General features: G+C 39.9%; 1 protein-coding gene across 1 annotated transcript in view; it reads right to left on the bottom strand.

Annotated features, from left to right (window-relative positions):
- heg1 (heart development protein with EGF-like domains 1) overlaps positions 1–12,106 on the bottom strand; it is a 142,506-nt gene that overhangs the window by 47,501 nt on the left and 82,899 nt on the right. The window contains 2 exon segments of the mRNA XM_070875499.1: positions 1,767–1,889; positions 2,530–2,643. Coding sequence (XP_070731600.1) covers positions 1,767–1,889; positions 2,530–2,643 — 237 coding nt within the window.

Below are 12,106 nucleotides of genomic sequence, written 5' to 3'. Positions count from 1 at the left end.
GAGTGCTGGGCAGGAGTGGTGGGGTTGCGGAGGGGACTCATGAGCCAGGTGCATAGTGGGAGCCCTCGTCTCCGGGAAGCCAGCTGCGAGCTGCATTAGGTGGCTGGAACAGAGCTGGCACACCGGTCTGATGCAGGATGAAGGCATCGTGGCTGTTGCCAGGATAGTGGACATTAATGGCCATTATTGTGCGTATGGTGTCGCACACCAACTGCACATTGAGTGAGTGGTATCCTTTTCGGTTTCGAAAGATCACCGGATTGCGTTGTGGAGCCCTCAAATAGCTGCAAGCTAGAAAATAATTTGGCCAACAAAAAAAAATGTCCAACAGCGTGCCTTTAAATATCATTAGCACTGCAGCTTCCTGACTTGAAAGCGACAGAAAAAGCTGTTGTTGGCATTGACAAGCGATAGGTAGAGGGGCGCGGAGCAATTTAACTTCCGGGGCGGTCACGAGGCGATGCGCACGGTGATGACATCATCATTGCCATGTGCAGAGGAGCAGCACCAGAGCAGGGTGCTAAGCCATTGCGCTGTCGGCAAAGAGGTGGGCAATTCTACCTAGATCATTGTGGCTGCCGTGCCCATGCGCTAACTCATTACCGCTCCGTTAGCAACAGGCCTTGCACAAAGGGGCAATTTCAGCCCCTAGGGATTTTCAGCTTGATAAGGAGGTACCTGAGAGGTGATTTTGTAGAGGTGAATAAGATAGTAAATGGTATGGAAAAGGTTATTCCAGAATACTACTTTAAACTAAAGTGTGGGAATTGGACAAGGGGAAATAGATTCAAACTAGTAAAAAGTAACATTAGGACTGATTTAAGGAAGTTCTTCATGCAGAGAGTGACCAACACTGGTAAGTATCTTGTGAAAAACACAATTAAAGAAGTGTTTTAAGAAGATTTTTGAAATCAGAGAGGGTGGTGATGAGGTGGAGGATTTGGGCAAGAGTTCCAAAGTACAGGGTCATATAGCCCCGATTTTAACTCCAGGTGGATTCCCTGCTTGTGCATATGTAAAGAAAGACCCCATTGTCTCTGGGCGCATGTCCTTGTTGCCTGCTCAGAAGAGTAGGTTAAAATTGCAGATGTTGCGATCATGGCGGCTTTTGGACAGGTAAGAGCCAGGGCGATTTTTAACTGCCCACCCACCAGATTTATGCTGAGCGAGTAGGATTAAAATCACCTCCTGGTGGCTGAAAAAAAAACTGTTTATGGAAGGGCAGATGAAACATTGACTGGCAAACATGATGTTGGAGGAGTAGAAGGTGAATCAATGAATATAGGGCTGGAAAAGAGTGCAGAAGCTTGGCATAAAGTTTGGATGGATTTGGAAATGAAGGGGAGTAATTGTAATAAGCCCAGTGAGACTCAGAAAGCCCCAAGTGAAAATTAGCAAGGATGTGAAGATAAGAGTGGGGAAAAAGGATGTATGTTGCAATGGTCTGGATACATTGTATCTTGAGGGGGATAACAATGGGGTAACTATCAATGAGAGCATTGTCAGGGCAAGGCACAGGTAAGTATTTTCTTATGCAGTTTCAAGACCTCTTGCATGAGAATTTCTCAAACACCTTTAATTTGAAATGTTTTGCAAAATAATGATCGAAGCATACTTGTAACATAAATGACATACTGTTTTGTTGGAATATTGGAATATTTAAATTCTACAAAATTAAAATAACTTATCTACTAAAGCTAAACAAATGTCAGAAGCCAAGGTTAGATATATGCATTGCATGCCAGAGCGACAAATTATTTTCTTACCCAAAGTACATCTTGTTCCCTTCTCAAGGTAATACCCTGGATAACACTTGCAGGTGAAAGAGCCCAACTTATTAACACATTTTGCCCGAGATGGACATGGATTTGAAAGGCATTCATCTACATCTGCTTAAAGAAAAGAACTAATTAATAAGGAAAAATTAAAACTAGTTTGGAAGTTTAAAGAAAGGAGGTTACATTTAATTGCATAGTTACTGATAACACAATAATACAAAACAAGCTAAAATAAGATAATATTTGTGATTTACAGGAAGATGCAATACTATAATTAACCAATAATTGAATATTTCCTAATTTATTTGGTGACATGGCTTTTTGCTTTTAATTTTTTCCCTCATGAGGATATGAAGTAGATTCCTTTTTTTCTCCACTCCCCTCTGGTATCCTTGACTGTGACCAAAGTTGGGCCAGGTGACCTGCCACACCACCTGTCAGTGTTACACCAAACCAATCATTGCGTAACAGAGTTAACTGCTCTATAAAAAGGGGTGGGAAGCAGGGCTACTTTGAGCAAAAGGTTTCTATAAAATGACCTTTTTATTTAAAAAAAATGTAATATTCATTGTGCGATAACATAAATTTTAATTTCTCAAACACCGTTAATTTGGAATGTTTTGCAAAATAATGATCAGATAAAAAGAGCATACTGGTAACATCAATGACAAATGTTGGAATATTGTTGAGCTAGCAATGTAATATATCGCTTCAAGAAGTCTTGGCAATAGATCACAGCAGAATGCATTACCTTTGCTGCAGTTCACTCCCTGCCAGCTGGGTGCGCATACACACTTTTTGCTATTATTACGATGGTTGACACAAATACCTCCATTAAGACAAGGATTTGAGATGCAGACATTCTCTGTTTAAAAAGAAATACACAACTTATTACCAGTTGACTGACTAGTGCTCCTTTTGTTCTGTGGCATATGTTCTAATACATTAGCAATCAGCTCATTCGAGCCATAATTGGCCATCTACGAAAGATTCAGTGATTAAACACGGAATTTTAAGCTGAAAAAATGCAGGGCAATATCGCTCAAGGATTACTCTATTGCTTCGTCAGCTCTCTCTCACTGAGTGCTATTCCAGCATAGTGTCGGAGTATTTATATCCAATGATTGTTTCAAATACACTTCTAGACATCGTATTTATTAACATTTCCATAATGAAATAAACCCTATAGGATGTGATTGGCAACAGAAACTTGAGATTATTATATCAAAATGGATAGCAATCAGTAGCAATATTGTGAATAAAAGAGTTTCTCAAACAGTTTCAGGATATTGTTTATATTGGACCATGAAAGGTGATAACATAAAGTGAATCATGGTACAGATCCAAGGACTGATTTAAATGTTGCCCTCTGATGTTCATTTTGAGAAACATAAGTTCTAGTTCAGCCCAGATGATGTGGTTGGAAATGGTCCTCAACAAAAGAAGTTTTAGCAGTTTGAGTCTGCTCCAAAAAAAGATAAGAATCCATTGCTTGAGAATGTTCTTAATCAGCAATGACACAGAGTTAAATACACAGCAATCTTCAGCAGCAGTAGGTAAGAGTTAACAATTGTGTCCTCCTGTTGGCCACATTCATATATATTGAGGATAACTGGGTACTCAGAAGTTTCTTCTGCTACACTTTCTGGTAAAACCACATTCGTCTCACCCTGATTATATCGTAGGATGGTCTGGTTTGAGTCAGTTGGTTGCTGCAGCTGTTACGTGGTTTTGCAGCCGTCTCACTTTCTGATCACCTCGCAAAAGAGACACTAGCATGTAGGACAGTACTGCGTACAGTTTTGGTCTCCGTATTTAAGGAAGGATATACTTGCATTGGAGGCAGTTCAGAGAAGGTTCACTAGGTTGATTCCGGAGATGAGGGGGTCAACTTATGAAGATAGGTTGAGTAGGTTGGACCAATACTCATTGGAGTTCAGAAGAATGAGAGGTGATCTTACTGAAACATGTAAGATAATGAGAAGGCTCGACAAGATGGATGTAGAGAGGATATTGCCACTCATAGGGGAAACTAAAACTAGGGAACATAGTCTCAGAATAAGGGGCCGCCCATTTAAAACAGATGAGGAGGAATTTCTTCTCTCACAGGGTTGTAAATCTATGGAATTCTCTGCCCCAGAGAGCTGTGGAGGCTGGGTCATTGAATATATTTAAGGCGGAGGTAGACAGATTTTTGAGCAATAAGGTAATAAAGGGTTATGGAGAACGGGCAGGGAAGTGGAGCTGAGTCCATGATCAGATCAGCCATGATCTTATTAAATGGCGGAGTAGGCTCGAAGAGCCAGGTGGCCTACTCCTGCTCCTATTTCTTATGTTCTTATGTTCTTATGTAGGACAGTGCACCATCACATCCCAGCCAGTACTGCATCTGTCCCTAACCCTTGTTCGTGCAGGAGGGACGGAGAGTTGGTGCAGAAGGGAGGGCTTCAAATTCCTGAGGCATTGGGACCATTTTTGGGGAAGATGTGACCTGTACAAACCAGACGGGTTGCACCTCAACAGTGCCAGGACCAATTTCCTCGCAGGAAGTTTTGCTAGTGCGGTTGCCGAGAGTTTAAACTAGCTTGGCAGGGGGATGGGAAACTGAGAATAATGCTGAAATTGGAAAGCTAGAATGTAGAAAATGAATCTGTAAGACAGAGGAAACAAGGGTTAGTAAGTAGTAATCAAGGAGGTCTTCCTGTACTAAATGGCATATACTTCAATGCAAGGAGTATAGCGAATAAGGCGGATGAGCTGAGAGCACAGGTAGACACTTGGGAGTATGACTTTATAGCCATTACAGAGACATGGCTGAAAGTGAGGCAGGTTCGGCAGCTCAATATTCCTGGTTACAGGATTTTTAGGTCGGATAGAGAGGGGGGTAAAAGGTAACAGTATTGATTAAAGAAATTATTACAGCTGTGAGGAGGGATGATATGTTAGAGGGATCATCAAATGAGGCCATATGGGTCGAACTGAAAAATAAAAAAGCGGCGATCAAACTGCCGGGCATGTATTATCGACTAGCAAATAGTGGGAGGGAGATAGAAGAGCAAATATGTAGGCAAATTTCCATGGTCCAAAAACCATAGGCCGATAATCGTAGGGGATTTCAACTATCCTAATATTGATTGGGACAAATATAGTGAAGGGTATAAAGGGTGCAGAGTTCCTAAAATGCATTCAAGAGAACTTTTTTAGTCAGTATGTAACAAGCCCAACATGGGAGGGATGATTCTGGATTTAGTTTCAGGGAATGAAACTAGGCAGGTTGAAGGGGTATTAGTAGGAGAGCACTTGTGTGCCAGTGACCATAATTCAGTCAGATTCAAGGTAGTTATGGATAAGGACAAGGCTAGACCAAGAATAAAAGTCTCAAATTGTGAAAAAGCTAACTTTGCTAAGTTGAGAAGTGATTTAGCCACAATGGACTAGAAACAGCTACTTGAAGGTAAATCAGTGTCGGAATAGTGGGAGGTATTCAAGGAAGAGATCCGGTGGGCTCAGGCCAAGCACGTGCCCTTAAAGAAAAAGGATGGGAATAACAATTCCAGAGTTCCCTGGATGTCTAGGGACTAGGGAGGATAAAGAAAAAAAAGGAAACTTTTGTCATCTACCGACGACTAAATACTGTAGAATCTCTGGAGGAATATAGAATGTTCAGAGGTGAAATTAAAAAGGATATTAGGAATACTAAGAGAGAGCATGAAAAATTCTTGGCAAGTAAAATCAAGGAAAACCCAAAGATGTTCTATAACTATATTAAGAGCAAGAGGGTAACTAAAGAAAACATAGGGTCTATTAGAGACCATGAGGGTAATCTTTGTGGAGGTGGAAGATGTGGGTATGCTTCTTAATGAATACTTTACATCTGTTTTCACAAAGGAAAGGGGCAGTGCAGATACTGCTATCGAGGTGGAGTGTGAAATTCTGGATGAAATAAACATAATGACAGAGGAGGTATTAAGGGGATTAGTAGCTTGGAAAGTGGATAAGTCCCCAGGCCTGGATGAAATGCATGGAATATAAAAACAGATAGCAAGAGTTTCAACAGGTATATAAAAAGGAAAAGAGTGGCTAAAGTAAATGTTGGCTCCTTTGAGGGCAAGACCGGAGAATTAGTGATGGGGAACATGGAGATGGCAGAAACTCTGAACAAATATTTTGTATCAGTCTTTACGGCAGAAGACACTAAAAATATCCCAACAGTGGATAGTCAAGGGCTGCTGACCGAAGGCTGTGTGGCTCTTTGTTGGCCGGCACGGACACGATGGGCCAAAATGGCCTCCTTTTGTACTGTAAATTTCTATGTTTCTATGTCAAGTCATCCATAGGGATATTACATATCTTGAGTTTATTTTCCCAAGATATCCTTGTGCCATATCTGCCTATGACAGGAACACAAAGTATTTTTCAGCTCAGCTTGAAAAAACCTGGTTAATAAAACTTCCATCCAGCATCTCAATGGCAGGATGACCCATGAAACTACTTTGTTGAGTATTGTTTTGATGCTGATTTATTGGTTCATGGCAGGACTTTCATAGTGATGCTCCTTTCTTGCCATTTGCTACAGTTTTAATTACAGATGATGCTTGTGAAATCTGTTGAGGTTTTTCACAAGATATATGATAGATTGCAAAAAATACTCCTAATTAAAATTACAAACAAAATCTGAATCCTCTCAGGCTTCACTCTATCAAGCACAGAACATGAACAAGCCAGTAATAAAACATTAATATTCAAGTACCAAGGTTAAAATGTGATGCACAATGTGAATGAGATGATCAATGAGCTGTAGTTTGACTTTCTGCAGAGGAAGATCAAGGAAATGTTACCAGCAATTGAGGCTGGCCCTCTGGCTGATATACTGCAAGCAATTATAATTACTAAAATAGATTTAAAGAGATCTAAAAATTCATTTATTTCAGCAAAATTTTTTCATTAATTATTGATTTTTAAGCTTATTGCTTACGCTCTTTTTTCATCAAAGTGCACAATCAGCGATCCTTTAAAATCTATTTTTTAAATTGGTAGTACAGGTATAGTTAACCTGATAAACATGATTAGTTTTCCAAGACAAATTATGCATGGGTCAAATATCTATTGACTAGTGAAAAAGTAAAATGGACACTTTCTAATACTAACAAATTCTTGAGTATGGTGCAACAAATGTTGATTAGTGATTTAAGGGTTAAATGAGTATATACATTGATATTATTATCACCAAATTATATTCCTTTAGTAAAGAGACTCGGCCTAAAAATCCACGGACCTTTGATCCCGACATAAATGCTGGGATCACCTCAGTGGGATCCTCTGTGCTAGAGGTGCACAGGAAAGCCCAGGAGTTGAGACTATTCCCTAACTTAATGATAAAAATACATGCTCACTCTTTTAAATTATAGCAAAGCTTGACCATTTGGAGCTTTGCAATAATACAACTCTACTATAATATTTTAATTGGTGACTTAGATTTAAGTATTTTTGAGCATTTTCAGCCAAGATGATTTTTGTTGCGGCTCAGAATTATTCTGAAGTAGTTTGGAAGCTGCAGCATATTCCAATAATGTAACAGTATACACAACCAGATAAAAGTATATTCCCCCAATTGAACCAAATGAAAGTAACCAAAAATACAGATTGTTGTTCCTGTAAACAACGCAAATTTTGAATTCTGCTAAAAAAGTAACTGAATTTAGGAACTGTTTAACAAACCTGTCGCTGGGTAAGGAGAGGAGCCACAGGTTGCTTTTGTCATTACTTTGACATGATTTATGTCACTATGTATCTGTTTACTCAACATTTTTCAAAAAAAGACTCTGCCCCCTCATAAACACTTTAGAAGACAAAGTAGGGTGCAGTCTAAAAATGTGTTAGTACGTGAAAAATCACCGCAGTGCCTTCCTGACAATGTTAAATCGTAAGTAATGGCAGCACAAATAACTAGGGAGGATTGTACACTTGGATCAGGATGACAAAGTAAATGCTATGTCTGGATCAGAATTGAATATAAAGGGGTGAATGGGAAATGATTTGGTAGATTGGAATTCTATGCTTGGATCAGGGATACAATTTTCTGGAGTCGATTGTATTGTGTTTGGCACCATATCAGTAACACTGTAGCTACATTGTGAATATCAATATCATCCCAAGGAGCTAACACCCTCCAGACTATGAAGAAAATAAAAGACCTCATATGCATTGGAGGAAAAAATTATTTAAACCCTACAGTATTACAGCAGCAGTATAAAATGCAGATGTAAGAATCTGCAGTGCTTTGTCACTACAAAATACTGATGTGAAATTTTTCAAAATGATATATGTCGTACAGTAATTAAAACCAACGTGGCTTGAAGTATCATAGAAGCAGTAGTTGATCAATTATATTGCAAAGGTTTTTGGGGATATGCATTCATACTTATTTAACTTTAAGAAGCATAATTTTCTGTTTTGGAGTTATCTAAAAATCATATTTAACAGAATCCTTCAGATGTCCATATTGTAAACATTTACACTCAAGAAGATAAAAACATAATGGAATCCTGTCTTTGAAGATGCCATTTATTCTTGGATAACTGCAGGAGATTGCCCCCAGATTGATTCATCTAACACTTATGTCCAAGAGCAATCTTTATCCCCAAATACCAGTGTTGAATCTGACTGGGATTAGATAGTTAGGTTCAACAGTGACATTTTGAGTTAACCAGTGAAAACTGAGCAAAAATGACCGAGCTTGGGGCCTATAAAAATCTTGGTATTGTTTCAGTAAGTTCATGATTTGAATGTCAATTACTTTGACCAGGTTTTATAATGCTACTCCTAGGTTTTAATCACTACAAAAGGAGGATTATTTCTTGTTTTCTGCTAAAAGTATGCAACAAAAAAAATCCCTCCTTAGTCAAGGCAATTCAGAAATCATTTAACAAGCTGGATTTTTTTTAAAAGATAAACTTTCCTTCTGCATGGAAATATTTTTTGGTAAATTTCTCTCCTCTATATATTTTTGAACTCTTTGTTCATTATCTGCCTGGCCTGAGACTACTGCAGCCAAGAAAGTAGATGCACGGCCTGCTCCCACGCTCCCTATTGGCTGCAATAGACAGTCGCTAGGAGATACTAGGGACCACCCAAGCCATCTTTCCCTTTTTGATTTCCCTGACCTGCTGGGTGACACTGCAATATCTTCAATATGACTCAGATTACAAAATGAGCAGAGCTGCACCCGATTCTGCATTAGATTCCACTCATATACGGCAAACCTGAACATATTATTATGCACGGCGAGTGATCTTCTGCCACTCAACATTTTGGAGAAGTTATACATGTGACATTTATTAGAAAGAAATATAACAGAAAGATGATCATTTGTAATTTTCAGAGCATCAAATAGTTTGTGAATTTGACTTTTATTCTTTGTAATCGTATTCCATTTTTCTCCATGTTCCCTCTGTTTTCCAGCTTTCATGCTATTCTCCTTCTTGTGGACGGCAGGTCCCTATGAGACTTCTCTCAGGAGTGTCATCAATGCTGTTCACTACTGATTAACACAACAAATCATTCCATGCTCCTCCATCATCATTCTTCTATGATCCACCTCTCCACTCCTAACTATTCAAATGAAGCCAGCAGATTTCCTATAGTGTCTTCTCTTGCAGCCCCTGCGTAGTCACCTCCATTGCAGCACAAAGTTCCATCGTTGAACACCTTCTTTTCCCCATCTGTACTCTTCAATGACATCATTTGTAAGCATGCGGTCAGCTTTCACGTGCATGTTGAATGAAATCCAAATCTATCGTTCTGCTACCATCCATGACTATTTAATCACTTCTCGACTGCCTGACTGCTTAGCTGACATCAGAACCTGGAGGTGCAAGAATTTCCTTCAACTCAATATTAGCAAGATTGTAGCTATCTTGTTTGGCTCCTGCCAAAAATTCCACATCTTAGCCCACGATTTCATTCCTCACTCTAGTTGCTTTCTCAAGCTGAGCCTAACCTTGTACAATCTCATTGTCCAGTTTGAACCTAAGCTCAGCTTTATCCTAGCCACCATCAAGACCGCCCATTCCAATAACTGCAAAATTACCTGTCTCTGCCCGTATCTCATCCTCATTATGTCTGAAACCCTTTGTCACCTCTATACTTGCTTTCTCCAACCTTTCCTTATAACTTCCCGAGTCTTGCTCTTCACAAATAATATAACTCCACCACCCAAATCCTATCCAGTTCTAAGTCCCAGTCCACTTTTAACCTTGTCCTTGCCAACCGTTTAGACCATTTCCGGGTTCTGGCCGGTCTCTTAGCAGAGTTTCAGCGGAAGACAAGTAGAGTTCCATGGAATTTCCAAGACATTTTTACCAATGTTTCCACTCAAAATTTATCAGGATGAGTCTCTTTGCTACTGAAAGGATTTCTGTTCGTAGCCCAGCAGAGAAGTGGCAAACAGGCTAGTTGCTTTTATTAGGTGGTGTTGTACTATGCATCTGCTAATCATTTTATGTCAGGTGCTTCATTAAACAGGAAACATCAGGAATCCTGAACTTGCTAAATGATAGCAAAGATTACATCAAAATTTGGTCTTTCTAAGCTTTCAGGAGAATCAACTGCCTCCTTTTACAAATCACATTAAGAAATAGATTCTCAACGAACCTTGACAATTCCTAATAGTAATTTCTGCAAAACTTCATTGCAACAGCACAAGAAAAGATGAATATTTTCCTTAGTGTAATCCATTTCGAAAAGATGTGGAATAAACCAGTGAGGAGATTTGAGTTATTGTGAAAGAGCCAAGCAATGCATGAAGACGTAAATGTGATTTCCTCCTGTGTGTCAAGTGCTGAGATGTAAATAACAAACACAGCCAAAAAAAAAGCTTTCTAAAGACTTTTTGACTGATTGCTAATGTTTGGAATGTGCTTGTTGAGGACTTTTACAAAGAAAAGAGTTGGGGCCCAAAATTCCCACAGTGCGTTGTGCCATTGGAAGTGAGGCAAACTGGGACTTTTGCTGCTATCCCTATTATAAGTTATGGGGCCATCTAATTTAAATATTGGGAGCTGTAACTACCAGGAGTAGTCATGGTGGTAATAAAAAACGTCTGTAAATATATATTAACAGAATATAAGCATTTTTATGATGTCAGTGTTCAGAGCTGTGTCAGTTCCTTGGTTTTAATGCTTGAGTCAATGTCTGGAGATCATGCAAGAGGCACACAAGTCCCTTCTATGCCTCCTTAAAGAACCATTGCCTCCTTAAGCAAATCTCTTCTGATGAATTCTCGAGGGAGCAGCGAGGTCTGTAGACGCTGGTGGAAGCGTACCTCCTAGTTATTCTTCTTCTCCTTTATCCTGCATGCCTCTGTCATTTCCTTTCCTTCCTGCTCCTGTTCTGCCTCCATTAGAAAGGGCATTAATTCCAGGTTAAGAGCTCCCTGAAGAAAGGGTGGGAAGAAAAAGATTTCCCTGCCTAAAACTGTTGAAAGGCAGCTTGCAGAATCCTTTCTTAGCAGCACAACTGAGAAAAAGCTTTTTCGACTCTCTCCAGTCAGAGCTGATATTTCGGACAAAGGTTCTGAACATTAAAAGCCTGTGAACTCAACCCCTTCCTTGGAAGCAGGGACAGATCTTCTGCCAGCAGCCAATTCTACTAGAATTTAGACTGTATTTTGGAATCGGTGTAAATCTGGCATATCTGACTTACACCCAAAATTCCAGCCCCCTATGCTGGAATGATGCCACTTTTGCCCCCCAAAAAACATGGAATTGCATGCCATTGCTGCTTTCCTTCATAAACAAACAATTCAAAAAGGGTGATATTCTCATCTAAATCTAGCCTGCTATTAATTTTCAAAGAGAGAGAAGCTGTTGAAATCGCAGCAACCCGTGTGATTTTACGCATTAGACACAATCACTGAAAGCCTTCAGGTAATCCCAACTTGTAGCTGTTTCCTTATCTGTGCTCGCAGGATTCAGCTTAACCCTGCTGATATTACACAGCCCACCATACGATGACAGTCCTCAGTGGAATGTCTGAAGAGAGCCAACGCATATCTAGGGGCTCAATTTTAACTCCACCCATCTGGCAGAAACCAGGTTGAGGGGGAAGGGGGGTAACAGTTAAAATGAAGCGAGGGACTTACCCACTCCTTTTCCGCCCAATCTGGCCGACCACAATCTTAACGTGCAGGCGGCAAGGACATCTGCCCCAATCCAACGAGGTCCTCTTTAAATATGAAAATCTGATGAGAACAGGACCCAATCTGATATTTTAACCTGAGGCCTGAGGAGGGAAGCAGGGCAGCAGTGGTGGCTTCCATGTCAGCCAAA

This window comes from Pristiophorus japonicus, chromosome 3, assembly GCF_044704955.1.
Source record: "Pristiophorus japonicus isolate sPriJap1 chromosome 3, sPriJap1.hap1, whole genome shotgun sequence".
NCBI lineage: Eukaryota > Metazoa > Chordata > Chondrichthyes > Pristiophoridae > Pristiophorus > Pristiophorus japonicus.
The sequence above is the reverse complement of the archived record's forward strand: the minus strand, read 5'-3'. Positions and strand labels throughout refer to the sequence as shown.